At 31.6% G+C, this 14,809-nt stretch overlaps 1 protein-coding gene across 3 annotated transcripts; it reads right to left on the reverse strand.

The window, feature by feature from the left end:
- Positions 1–11,727: 11,727 nt before the first annotated feature.
- LOC105679486 (acyl-CoA Delta-9 desaturase-like) lies at positions 11,728–14,720 on the reverse strand. Of its 3 annotated transcripts, none has more exons than XM_012379546.2 (6): positions 14,632–14,720; positions 13,938–14,218; positions 13,161–13,291; positions 12,887–13,092; positions 12,435–12,620; positions 11,728–12,304 (listed from the first exon to the last, which is right to left on the reverse strand). In XM_012379546.2, exons 2-6 carry the CDS (start codon positions 14,203–14,205, stop codon positions 12,022–12,024), a joined length of 1,074 nt encoding a protein of 357 aa, XP_012234969.1. In that variant the 5' UTR covers positions 14,206–14,218; positions 14,632–14,720; the 3' UTR covers positions 11,728–12,021. The 3 variants fall into 3 exon arrangements, with proteins under 3 accessions (XP_012234969.1, XP_012234968.1, XP_067209375.1); XM_012379545.2 differs by having other exon boundaries at positions 13,938–14,221; positions 14,632–14,717; XM_067353274.1 differs by having other exon boundaries at positions 13,938–14,221; positions 14,536–14,634.
- Positions 14,721–14,809: the final 89 nt, after the last annotated feature.

The following is a 14,809-nucleotide window of genomic DNA, read 5'->3' on the forward strand; positions in this document are numbered from 1 at the left end:
TTAATCTCGATGCATAACAGTAAAACCTATCGATGCATAATAGTAAAAACTATCATAATGTGTCACATCAAATTAAGAAAAATTATGTATAGTCCACTTTTTTAAAAAATATGTTATGAGTCAGTCTGCCTTAACAGGTATTTATGCACTGGTATTTAGAAGTCCATTCCATCTGAGAGGACATGGCAAACATTAATATTCTTCTTTCATGGTCGCCTTTAAAAATGAAGGTAAAGTTGAAGTACCAATTCGCGGAAATGTATGGATGGTAAAAAATTTTAAACACAGAACTTCGCATCTTGGCATTAGACTTCTTTTATCGCAGAAACTCGATTGCGTGATAAAGAATATTGTATTAGGTCCTTGAATAAGTTCTCGCTGTTTCTTAAAAGATGGCGTAGCGGCACTCTGTGCATGGAATTTCGTACGGAAACGCATCAGCTAAGTAGTACTATATGTAACCTCAAATTCTAGTAGATACAGTTTACCACAGTGTCAACCACGTGTTTAATTACCTATTGCGAAAATGTCTACTTTTGTGCCCAATAAAGTGTTTTTGCGGGGAATTTTATTGCACTGCTTTATTCAAAAGAAATCTGCAGCTGAAGCACACAGAATTCTTGTTGAAACATATGGTGACAATGCTCTGTCGAATACGACATGCAGAGACTGGTTTAGGCGCTTTAAAAATAATTACTTTGACCTTGAAGATAAAGAACGTTCTGGAGCACCGACAAAGTTTGAAGACGAAGAATTGGAGGCATTGCTTGATCTAGATCCATGTCAGACGCTAGTAGAGCTCGGGAAAACATTGCAAGTAGATGCGTCAACAGTTTCAAAACGTTTAAAAGCGTTAGGAATGATCCAAAAGCAAGGACATTGGGTGCCGTATGAGTTGAAGCCGAGAGACGTTGAACGACGTTTTCTCATGTGTGAATTGCTGCTTCAACGGCATAAAAGAAAAGGTTTTCTGCACCGTATCATCACTGGAGATGAAAAGTGGATACACTACGATAATCCTAAGCGTAGAAAATCGTGGGGTAAGCCCGGCCATGCATCAACATCGTCGGCAAAGCCGAATATTCATGGTTCGAAACTTCTGCTCTGCATTTGGTGGGATCAGCAGGGCGTAATTTATTATGAGCTGCTTAAACCTAATGAAACTATCACGGGAGCTCGCTATCGACTTCAGATGATGCGTTTGAGTCGAGCTCTAAAAAGAAAAGCGGCCACTATACGGGCAGAGACACGACAAAGTCATTTTGTTACATGACAATGCTCGGCCACATGTGGCAAAACCAGTCAAAACTTACCTGGAAACGCTTCAATGGGAAGTTCTACCTCACCCGCTGTATTCACCGGACATAGCCCCCTCGGATTACCACTTGTTTCGGTCGATGGCGCATGGTTTGAGCGAGCAGCGCTTCCATTCTTTCGAAGAAACCGAAAAATGGGTCGATTCATGGATTGCGTCAAAAGATGAATCGTTTTTTCGACGGGGGATTCAATTACTGCCAGAAAGATGGGAGAAAGTGGTCTCTAATGATGGACAATACTTTGAGTAAAGTTATTGTAAGCCTTATATTTTAAATTAATGTTTTTTTTTAACAAAAAAACAGCGAGAACTTATTCAAGGTCCTAATATAATTTTCATATTAATATTTATATCAGATTATTGCTTTGAAACAAAAAAGTTTGAACTATCTTATTTGCAATTCGAATAGTCTATGAGGCAATTCAGTCCGATGATTTACTCTCTTTCTTAGCTAAATAAAATAAAATTAATATTGAAAGAAATTTAACATAGGCATATAAACAGATGAAATAACCATGAGAAAATATGTACGTTGTAACGCAATTTCATCAACTTTGCATGACTCATGATTTTTTTGTTCATGTGTATTAAAATTAAAGGTCAAGTATCAAGCAGCTGCATTTAAAAATTGTCATTTGTAATCATACGCACTGTGCACTACGATGAGTGATCATGCAAGAATATATGTATATTGAGGTCAGCATTAGACATAATTAATAGTGCAACGGAAATTGCACATTGCATACTTTTTGTAGGAATAGAGAAAATTATGAAACGACTTCAGAGGTGACAGTGTTCTATACGTATGTTCTTGCTTTTCTCAGTAAATTCCGGATGTCCCTTCATCATCACCCAACCTATATTTGAATAAAAAGCCGCGCTTGGTATTGTGAGGATTCACATTGGTATCGCAATACTTGTAATGCATACAATGATTTTTTGCCCATTTGCACATAGTATTCTGTAAAAAAATTAAGAAATTACAATGCAGTAATAGAAAATGTATATAAATAAAGATGTAGAAGAAGAAAATTTTTTGCGTAATTTTTTTATGATTAGCAATTTACGCATATGATTATTATGTGCTAAACTCAAGTAGCGAGATATGAACGAATACCAACAAATATCAGTAGCAGAGAGATAAGCAAACAGTTTTTATGCAATAATTTTATCCTGCGATTACACAGATAGGTGATTATAGCCAGTAAACACACGCATACGGCTTTTCTGGAATATCGGTTATAGCTATCACAATGTTTCATATTCTTGTTCTTAATGTCACATATCTCAGCTACGAACGCAATTACGTTATAACTAGCCGCAATCATTTGTATGGAAGATAAAACTGGAGCACTCTGCTATTAAAAAAGATATTTAAAAAATTTTGAAAGTTTGTTATATAAGACTGTAGACTGACAAAAATATTATTATAATATAATACACTGAGAAAGATATTCTGTTTGATTTAACAAATTAACTGTTCGATTTTGGACGAAACAGACAGATTCTGGTTGAATCCACCAGAATTTCTATTAATGCAACAAGATTCTGGTAGATATACAACCAGAATCTGTCTGCTTTATCGAAAATCCGCGCGAACAGACAGTTTATTGAATCAAACAGATCATTTTTCTCAGTGTAGATATACATTTTAAAAAGTACGTTCCAAAAGTATTGAAACAGGATTGCCGCAAATCGGTGTGCAAGTTGTGTATTGCACAAAGACTACTTAACAAGGGGGATGCTAAATTAAATTTTAAAACTCGCTTTTCAATTGCTATCACCAATTGTGTGTGTTTACTACTGTTTAATATAACTTCTTTTAAAACAAGTACTGTATATCAATTTAGAGAAACCATATCGTAAAATTGAAGACCATTAATCGAATCAAATAGTTGTTTATTTCTCTATCCATAGAAATGTGCCGAACCATTTTAGTACTAGGAGTAATAATAAAAAATTTTGCCTTCTCTAAAGTTATTTAAACAAATTAAAAGTTTAAAAAATATCTTAATAAAAATATCTTAATCAAAATGCACTTTCGTTTTTTTATTAAAATAATTAATAATAAAAATATTAATGGGAATGTGGGCATCAAAATCCTCTTTGCACAATGGCACCTTATATGCCAGCAATGGCCCTGTTCACACTGTATATATCTTAAAAAAATTTTTGTATAATTATTAATAAATTATGATACTTGAAAAGTAATATTAATCAGAAAAAATAATCATTAATAATATAGCTTTCATACGAGGGCTGTATGATAAGTACCTGTGTTTAACGACAGAAAGCATCATTGACTCAAAGTCTGTATACCATCGTTTAACGTCATCTTCTAAACGACGCCAGTCAAAATTTCAAACAGATTTATCGAGTAGTTTTGTTTTGACAACTGTTGAAAGTGGACAAGGTTGTGTTTGTTTGCAACCATGGAAAAAGAGCAATATCGGTCAGTGATTCGATTCCTTTTTTTGGATGGGAAGACGTGTGAGGAAATCAAAGTGAAATTGCATGTCGTTTATAAGGACCATGCACCTTCGATGACTACCATCAGATATTGGTTCAATGAATTTAAGCGTGGCCGAACATCCGTTTTTGATGAAGAGCGCCCAGGTCGTCCGATTGAGGTGACTACGGAGGATATGGTCAACAAAATCCATGATATCGTGTTAGCAGACCGCCGGGTGAAGATCAGAGAGATTGCTGACATTGTAAACATCTCAATTGAACGCGTACAAAATATCCTACACGAAAAATTGGGCATGAGAAAGCTATCGGCGAGATAGGTGCCGCGTTTGCACCAAAAAAAAAAACGCACCAGCTCATTCGTCCGCAATCGCCACTGCAAAACTGATCGAATTACGCTACGAATTGCTGTCTCATCCATCTTATTCTCCAGATTTGGCTCCCTGCAATTTCTATTTATTTCCAAACATGAAAAAATGGCTTGGCGGAAAGCGGTTCACGTCAAACGAGGAAATCATCGCCGAAACAGAGGCCTATTTTGCGGAGTTCGACAAATCAATTTTTTGGATGGTATAAAAATGTTGGAATATCGCTGGATTAAGTGTATCGAGCTGAAAGGAGACTATGTCGAAAAATAAGTAAAAAAAGTTTTTTTTTAAATGCGTTTTCTTCCCTAACACGGCTACTTATCATACAGCCCTCGTATATAACATCGTTTTTGTATGCGGTTTTTATTATTTATGTAAATATAAAACGTTAATAAACGTAAATGAGCGATGATGAGAAGGAAATTTATAACGCATGACAGAGGAAATAGGAGTTTCGCAGTTGATTCAGACGTTTTGACTAGTTAACGACTAGTTACATCTACAGAAATTTACAAAAGGAGAGACTAGTAAAAACATGCCTAAGACTAGCTAGAACGGAACAAATTTAATTGTGTGACAATTTTTTCGAAAAATTGGAATAACATCGAAATGTAACTCATATCTTTGTCATGGCTGCAATCATACGTGAGATCGTAAAGTGGCATACTTTTTTGTTTAAAAATTTGGCGGGTATGTTGTTTTATGAAAATAACTTATTATTTATTTCACTGAGAAAATTTTTTTGTTTGATTCAACAGATTGTCTGTTCAATTTTGGACAATCAAAATCTATCCGTTTCGTCCAAAATCGAACAGACGGTTTGTTGTTGTTATTTCTATTTATTAAATATATTATTATTTAACTTATTATTTACTAAATTAACCTATCTTACTTGCATTAAGTTTATTTTATAAGAAAATATTGTTGTAAGTATGAGAGAGAGAGAGAGAGAGAGAGAGAGGGAGAAAGAGAAAGAGAAGGAGAGAGAGAGAGGGGGGAGAGAGGGAGAGGTGGAGAGAGAGAGGGAGAGGGAGAGAGAAAGGAGGAGAGAGAGGGGAAGAGAGAGAGAGAGAAAGAAAGAGAGAGAGAGAGAGAGAGAGAGAGAGAAAGAAAGAGAGAGAGAGAGAGAGAGAGAGAGAGAGAGAGAGAGAGAGAGAGAGAGAGAGAGAGAGAGAGAATGTGAAAGATAGATGTTAAGTAAATTAAAAAGACATTTAGTTCTGTTTAAAAAATAAAATAATTAAAGATTTTAATCAAACAATTTAAACCTTATTTGTACTAAATTAAAAATAAGTAAGTTTTTTGACAATCTTAAGTCTTTTTAGTCTTTTTAGCGGTAAAAATTTTAAACGTGTAAATTTGTTATGTTTAAATTGCAGCATAAATTCAAAAAATTACACACAAAATTAATCATGTAATTATTATATAATACGTATATAGTTATTACATAGCTACAGTACTCACTATTTGTTGCATTATTTTGTACAAATTACTAATGCATTCAGAGCTAAAAATGTTTAAAACTATTATTTGACAGTAATTTTAATTAAGTTTATAATAATGGAGAAATAATTTTATTTATCACAATAGTTTATATTTACTTTTCATTGATGTTAATATTTTTTACAAGATCCTCGTAACAACGAGCGATTCCTGTTGAGCTCATCATGGCCTGGTCTGACTCTTCTTGGATTTTATATGTATTTCGTACTTAATTTTGGATCAAAATTTATGGCAAAAAGACAACCTTTTAAATTAGACAGAATAATGCAATTATATAATATTTTTCAAGTTCTAATAAATGCATACATATTTTACAAAGTAAATCACATTTTTAATTAATTCTTTAATTTCTAATCTTCTATAAAGATATAAAGATGTAGCAGATTGTGTAACATCTACAGTTTTATTTATAAAATTTTTATATAATTTAATGGAAAACAATATATTATAAATTCTGTAAAATTTGCAAATTAATTATATATTATGTTAAGTTTTAAGATAGCAATAGTAATGGTTAAAATTCCAAAGTAGGCATTTCTCTGTACCAAAAGTTCATTCTTGCGTGACGAATAGTTCAACTGCATATTCATTATTAATAAAAATAATTCCGTATATAGCTGTTAAAATGTTTTCTTATTAAAATTATACATTTTAGCTCTTAGATTTGGCATGATTACGCGATTATTCTTTTATTTGCGAACTCGTCGATTATTCTTATACATCAAAAGCCATAGAGGTAATTAAAAAATTCGAATTAATTCTTTGACTAGAAATATTGAACATCAAATAAACAAATTATATATAAATCAAATATTATACATTATGTATAAATTTATAATGGTAGCCTGCAATATTATTTTTATAATATATTATTTGTACAACTTTATTAAAAAATAATGTGTTTTGTTCTCAGTCTATTTTCCATCTATAAGCAATAATAGACGATCAAAGATCAAATTACTACCCAATAAACATTAGGACATTCTATGTACATACGTCCTATGTACATACATATATGTATATTGTATATTTTATGTATATACAGAGATGTGAAAAGTATATAAAGCGCATATCCTATGTATGTGAAATAATTACCATATGTATGTACATAGGATGTCCATAGTACATACATAGGTATATTCCAAAGATATGCAGTGTACATTCATGGTATATACATGGGGTATATTCCGAGGATGTGCAGTGCACGTTCGCAGTATGTACATAGGATATATTTCGAGGATGTGCAATACACATTCGTGGCATGTACATGAGGTACATTCTATGTATGTACATAGTATATACAGTACGTTTTTTAATAATAAACAATTTTCATTTATTCGGATATTTATCTATCCAATTTTTGATGAACATCAGTTTATCTAATGTATATACAGTACGTTTTTTTCACATTATGGATATTCCATGTATACAGGGTGTCCCATTTAACTTGAGACAACTAAATATTTCGAAAAATAACTATTGTACGAAAAAATGTCCCAAATAAACTTTTAATATTATCAAGGGGGACGTCTGCCTGTGTAAAAATTAACCCGCCCCCACCGCCCCTTGGAGGTGGGGCGGGTGGCAACTTTGAAATTTCAAATGGGAACCCCCATTTTTTATTGCAGATTTGGATTCCTTGGAAAAAAATACGTAAGTTTTGTCCGAGACATTTTTTCGAATCGTGATAGATGGCGCTGTAATCAGTGAAAATTAGTTTTTGCCATTTTCTCTCACCATCGTCGATATTTCTTCCAGACTCACCATAAATCAAAATTATTTCAACTTTCTCTTCTAAAGATAAATAATCCATTATTTATTTGCTGAAATAAAGAACGCGTCCGTAAAAAAACAAGTAGCTAGCGTACTAAAACTATGAGGCATCTACATATGTAGTAAATTTCTGAAATACTGAAAATACTGAAAAGGAGAAACAAAATAAATGAAAGAAATTAAGTCAGAACAATTCTTCAATAACTGGATTCTTTAAATTTCAAGTCAAGTAAATTTCAGTAATACGTACGCTAGCTACTTGTGTTTTTACGGACGCGTTCTTTATTTCAGCAAATAAATAATGGATTATTTATCTTTAGAGGAGAAAGTTGAAATAATTTTGAAATAATTTTGAAAGTTGAAATAATGTTATGTTACCTTAAAGAAAAAGTGTATACAGAAGTACCAAATACTCGAGAAAACATGGTGGAACGTATTAGATATGCTTGCACACAAATAACACCAGATACACTTTGTACATGTGCACAAGCATTCCAAGCTCGAGTTAATAAATGCATCGAAATAGAAGGTCATCATTTCGAGCATTTATTGTAATTGAATAGTGAGAGGCGAGGGGACTCACCAAAATAAAGCACCCCGATGGTGAGAGAAAATGGCAAAAACTAATTTTCACTGATTACAGCGTCATCTATCACAATTAAAAAATGTCTCGGACAAAACTTACGTATTTTTTTCCAAGGAATCCGAATCTGCAATAAAAAATGGGGGTTCCCATTTGAAATTTCAAAGTTGCCACCCGCCCCATCCCCAAGGGGCGGTGGGGGCGGATTAATTTTTACACAGGCAGACGTCCCCCTTGATAATATTAAAAGTTTATTTGGGACATTTTTTCGTACAATGCTTATTTTTCGAACTATTTAGTTGTCTCAAGTTAAATGGGACACCCTGTATACATAGGATATCGAATGTTTACTGGATATATGACAAAAACACTTGGCTCAATGTAATTAATTAACTAATAAAATAATTTTAAATTTAAATCATTTATTTTATAACATTAAAAATTTTATGAAAAATGGAGTCTACACTGGATTCCACTCTTAAGTAATAATAAATAATTTTTATTCATTCGGATATTTATCTACCCAATTTCTGAACAATCAGTTTATCTAAATTCCCTGTGTTGGGATTCAGATATTAAACTGATAGAAAAAGTTATTACATCTTCAATATTATTACCCGCCTTTTGCAAGTTTTATATAATTCTCATGATTAAGGACCACTTTTTCCAACGTCGGTTCCCTAACAGCACATGTAGACACTAAGAACAATCTGAGAATATCGCAAAAGTATAATTATAATATTCTCAGAACATTCTCAAATGTACTGCGATGTACGTAGTACGTTCTAGGAATCATCGTATGTCCGCGGTACCATCTTCCATAGAATTTCGCAGGAAGGTCTATAGTTTAAAGACAGTATCAAGATAGGATAAAAATGGGAATGTTGCAGTAGATCACATATACATGCACACATTTACACAGCCAAACGCTGAAACGCGCGCGCGTTCATATATTGTATAGGATAATTTAGATTTGGTTAATTAATCAGTCAATTTCTTATTAATTGATATTTTTATTTCAAAATTACGACCGTAAGCGTAAAAATATTTACATAAAACTTACAATATAAAATAAAGTTCTAAAAGCTTAAGCTAGAGAACTTCAAAGGAACGATACTGCGAACTGAAAACAGTTTTATGTTAAATCATCTTTTTAAGACATTGTTTAAAAAATAATTAAGAAAATGTATTGTATATTTAACCAAGAACCAAAGAGGTGAGAGACAATTATAATGCAAGTTTACGAACATAACCTTAAAATATTTTAAGCAAAATAATTTAACAAGTACATAAAAAATTATAAAAATATTACAAAAATCATATACAAACACTATCTAGCTCTTACACTTTATTCACTATTTTGTGAAATAATACTTAAAGGAAAAAAGGATTACCTTCGATATTAGTAAAACCTCGGATACGTGGTTTTGCGTGACGTCACTTGATGCTGGGCAAGCGGGAAAAGACCGGAAATAAGAATTACATATGTAAATAGCGCAGGTTAGTGCTGGTCAAGATCTATAGAGAGAAGGTTACCTCATGCGCAAAGAGGGACGAGCGGCAAAAGGGGCAAATGCAGAGAGGGGCGAGCGGCAAGAGGGGCAATGATGATGTCATCTGTGAGCAGAAGCTATCTCAGACCAAGATCTATAGAGAGAAGGTTACCTCAGGCAAACCGGTTGTTGGCGAGGGACGATGAAGTAAGGGGGGAGCTAGAACAGCTTGTAGGCGAGGGGCGACGAAGGAAGGGGAGAGCATGATGATCTCATCGTCAAACAGTAGCTGTCTCTCTCGCACGCTTTAGTGTTTTTTCTCTCGCTTCTTTAATATAGAAATGCTTTGAGTTTTTATCGAAAAAATACTTTTATTTTGTAAAATATTGATAGCACTGGAAATTGTGTAATAAAAATTGAAAAGTAAATTAGAAAGGCGCTATAAATTACATATATTGCAAATTATAGCGCTAGATATTTAACGTTTATAATGTTAAATATCGCTGCAACAGATGCATTTGTAATACAAATTGCTTTGTACTCGTATTTAGACTGTAATATCAATGAAAATAAAATATAATTTGGGGATATACACAAAAAACATCATTTATAAAGTAGTAAAATAAAAGAAAAAATAGTACATATTTAAAAATTATTTTTAAAATAATATTTACTGTTTATATGCATTATTTACAAAAGAAATACTATAAAGAAATTTATTTCTTATATTTAATTGTGAAAACCTCAAAAATTGTCAAGAAATTGTAACTGAAATTCATAAATGTAAGTACAATTCTAGGATAATATAAAAAGCATCATACACAAATTTATTATGATACAAACTTAAATAATGAAATTGTAATATATGTTTCAACATTGCAAATGTGAATATTTATATGATAAAATTTACAAAGTGTCAACAATTTTCAAATATTTGCTAATAAAATATTATTGAAATGTTTCTGTTGAAATCTTAAAATAATTCTTTAAAACAAATATGATGGGGTATATATTAGGGATCATTAAATATGCGGCAACATTGTGATTATAAAATTTTATAAGTATCTATAATAAAAATTAAGTATAATAAATACAATAAATATATAAGTATAACAATAAAATTTTTATAAGTATCTATAATAATAAAAATACATATATGTTGTATTAATCTGTTAATATAAAAAAATTATTAATTAATTTAACGCAAATAAATTTCTTTATATTAACAGATTAATACAACATATATATATGTATTTTTATTATTATAGATACTTATAAAAATTTTATTATTATACTTATATACTTATTATATTTATTATACTTAATTTTTATTATAGATACTTATAAAATTTTATAATCACAATGTTGCCGCATATTTAATGATCCCTAATATATATCCCATCATATTTGTTTTAAAGAATTATTTTAAGATTTCAACAGAAACATTTTAATAATATTTTATTAGCAAATATTTGAAAATTGTTAACACTTTGTAAATTTTATCATATAAATATTCACATTTGCAATGTTGAAACATATATTACAATTTCATTATTTAAGTTTGTATTATAATAAATTTGTGTATAATGCTTTTTATATTATTCTAGAATTGTACTTACATTTATAAATTTCAGTTACAATTTCTTGACAATTTTTGAGGTTTTCACAATTAAATATAAAAAATAAATTTCTTTATAGTATTTCTTTTGTAAATAATGCATATAAACAGTAAATATTATTTTAAAAATAATTTTTAAATATGTACTATTTTTTCTTTTATTTTACTACTTTACAAATGATGTTTTTTGTGCTCTCCCTTCGTCGCTCCTCGCCTACAAGCTGTTTCTAGCTCCCCCCTTACTTCGTCGCCCCTCGCCTACAAGCTGTTTTTAGCTCCCCCCTTACTTCGTTGCCTCTCGCCTACAAGCTGTTCTAGCTCCCCCCTTACTTCGTCGCCCCTCGCCTACTAGCTGTTCTAGCTCCCCCCTTACTTCATCGTCCCTCGCTCACAACCGGTTTGTTTGAGGTAACCTTCTCTCTATAGATCTTGACTTGATGCCACTTTGCTGCTTTATTATAGAACAGCATAAGTATAGTTCTGTTCTGATCCGTGTTCTAATAGGGAAAACAGTAACAATTTTGTACAAAATTTATTTCTGTTTTATTATAACATATTAATTTATAGCGTTGGAAACATTAGAAAAAAATGCCAATTAAACAAAGTTTTGAGATTCAGGAGATTTATTTATAAGGATCTTTTGTGTATTCTTTTGTGTATTAAAAATATGATTAAAATGAATTAGCATGTGTTAGTTTCTCTTGTATCTTCCTCTTTCTAGCTGCCTTGACAATGATATATCATCACATTGTCAATAATTGTCATTTCTGAATTGTTGCCATATTTTTTATCTCTATAAGTTGCGCTAGATAGATTTCTTGGTATTAATAACGTATATCTCTAAATAAAATCTTAATCGCGTAATCGCTGATTACAAATGTTTGAAGAAGGTATCCTTGTTATTTAATTTTACTGTCCTCATATGACACTGCACCCCACAAAGGGTGACTTCCATCACCCTTCTTCATGACAATGGTTCTCACGAGTTCTTCCGATGGTTGCTTGAGATCGTATGCCCACCCTATTCTAGCAAAGAAATTAATAAACAGCATGGTGACATTCAGATTATTACCGCCTAATTCGGCCGTCTTGTAGTCCCACGGAAACGCGTGATGATAATTATGCCATCCCTCGCCGTACGTCAAAAGCGCCGTAATTTTGCTGTCCGTCGGATTTATATTCCTGTCGTTAAAACGAAAAATATGAAATAATTCTTTTATATGATAAAAAATAACGAGAATCTTAACCGATTTTTTGGCATTATCTTTTACTGATACACAGATGATGATTTTTAATAGAACTACATATTTACGCATTATATGGCTTCGAGCCCCAGGTATGAGCCGCACTGTTAATCATCCACGTGAAATTTAAACTGATGACGTAACGAATAAAAATCTGCGATACAAAAGCTCTGGACCAAGTCTCGTTCCATGCATATACAGGTAGCATAATAGGCAGCAGAAAAGCGAAAATGTGTTTGAGTATCAAAAAATATCTGCAAAAAAGCATAGATTAATCGCTATGCTTCGAATTGTTTATTTTATAAAAAACTTTATTGCTTGCAAAGCTGAAGGATAAGTATAAAAATGTATTAAAACTAAAAAGTGTAAAATAAATGTAAGTGTAATAATTTGTAAGGAAAATCCGCAGATGCTTAAAGTGAATCAAATATTAATATATTTTCTCTTTTGGTTTCTAAAGTGCAGATGTATTTCCAGTTGTTAATTTAGTAGGATTAGTAACTTTTTGATGCGCACTTACTTGCAACCAAATACGAAAACAGAATCCGTCATTGTATCACTCATATCAATCTGACGACCTTTTTGTATCACATCTGGATGTTTTTTCATCATCAGCCAGCCGACATGAGCGAAGAAGAATCCTCGGTTGCTATTGTGTGGATCCGCGTCTGTGTCCGTGTACTTGTGGTGTACTCGATGATCTCGTACCCAGTCATAAGGGTTGTTCTGCAAGAAACTGTTGTGAAGAAAAACTTTTTTTGAGAAGAATGAAATATTTGAAGCTGTTTTTCTACCTGGCCACTCGCGCAATAGCAAATAAGTAATATAACTCTAAGTGGCCATTTTGCTTTATAAGCTCGATGACTCCAGAGACGATGAATTCCAGCAGTGATGCCGATTCCTTGTATAAAGCCCATGGCAAACACTTTAAGCAAGTAAAGTTAATCTAATTAATTAATCCTGTTATAAAATTATGGATAACAACAGGTAACAATTATAATATAATCGCACATATTTCACATAATAAAATTTCTTATCAATTATGCTGAATTATATTAAATATGGAATGAGAAATTTAAAAAATAAATTGTATAGTAATTAAAATCATTTAATTTTACAAAAATTGTGCTGTTAATTTTGATACTCTAAAGTAATTAAGTATTTTCTACATGACGCGCGTGGTAAAGAGGGGGGAGAGAGAGTAAATTCTTTTTACAATATTTGAAGATTGACGTGACGTCTGCTAAATCAAAGTTATACAATAGAACCGAAAGTCTTGGCTTGTCTGCTGTCAAGCTTTTATGGTGAGCTCTTTTTGATCGAGTATGTTTCATCGATTGGCTTTCAGTCAGTCGGAGCACTTATTAAGAGCAACGTCGGTGTTCTTAGTAAAGGCACGATATATATATATGATCAAATTATCGGTAAGCTTAAAAATATTTATTCTTATAAAAAATATATGAAAAAAATTATTAGTCTATTAAAAGATCAAGTTTTGCTCTTATTTAAGTGTCTTTTCTCGGAAAAAGAATTAAATTAGTCAAATTTATAATTTTTCAAAGAATACTCACTCCAAATAGCTGTCTTCCAATTTTCGGCAATTTTAAAAGTGAAACAGGAGTACAACATTATCACATGAATGATAAAAATGGATATGATATTAAGCCACTTTAGCTCTGCTTTAAAATTGAACCATCCTTCAATCTTCGTACGGATTTCGCTTTTATTCGGAATGCCATTCTTGTCGCCTGTCACTTTTGCAATAATCGAAGGTTTCTCCTTTTGAGAACCTTCTACTGTGTATATTTCAGGCTTAGTGCTCAAGACACTGGATGCCATTTTTGCTTATAAACTGCTGCACCAAAAATTTAAAAACTTTGTTTTCCTCTACTTGTAAAATAAAGATGTTTATTTTCAAATCAACAATTAAATTTGTTACTTATATAAATTAATAGATATTACATTTTAGTGCTTTATTAAACTTTAAAAATAATTTGTCAATGTTTTGACAGTGTCTTTATGAATAACTATTTATGTCGTGCCATTTAATTAAGTTATCGTTAATTATTAAAATAGATGATTGCAAAAAATTGTTTTCAAACACAATTTTATTCTCAAAAGAAAAAAGATTACGTATTGATAAATATTTTAATATGCAGTTTTGCGTACTTGTACAATTTATATGAAGTGTTTATATAGCAATTTGCATAGCTCAAATAAACGAATCTTTTGAGAAAATTATACCGATTCAGCTTTAATTCATACCTAGGAGTTTTGTTCCGCATCCAGTAGTCGTTCTTAAAAGCACAAGTTTGAATGACTAAGAGAATCATTTGTCCTAACATTTCCACCGTTTTATAAAACTACATGCCTATGCATTTTTATAAATCACATTGTCAGCATATTGCATTGTCAGCATATTGCAAATTTGGAGCACTTTATG

Source organism: Linepithema humile, chromosome 4, assembly GCF_040581485.1.
Source record: "Linepithema humile isolate Giens D197 chromosome 4, Lhum_UNIL_v1.0, whole genome shotgun sequence".
NCBI classification, from domain to species: Eukaryota; Metazoa; Arthropoda; class Insecta; order Hymenoptera; family Formicidae; genus Linepithema; species Linepithema humile.

Excerpts from the sequence above, each read along its gene's own strand:
- LOC105679486 (XM_012379546.2), bottom strand. The coding sequence starts at position 14,205 with ATGGCATCCAGTGTCTTGAGCACTAAGCCTGAAATATACACAGTAGAA. Across the intron at positions 12,621-12,886 it reads GTTTTCGTATTTGGTTGCAA|ATATTTTTTGATACTCAAAC; the intron begins GTAAGTGCGCAT and ends GCTTTTTTGCAG. Across the intron at positions 12,305-12,434 it reads GGCTCGAAGCCATATAATGC|GAATATAAATCCGACGGACA; the intron begins GTAAATATGTAG and ends TTTTAACGACAG.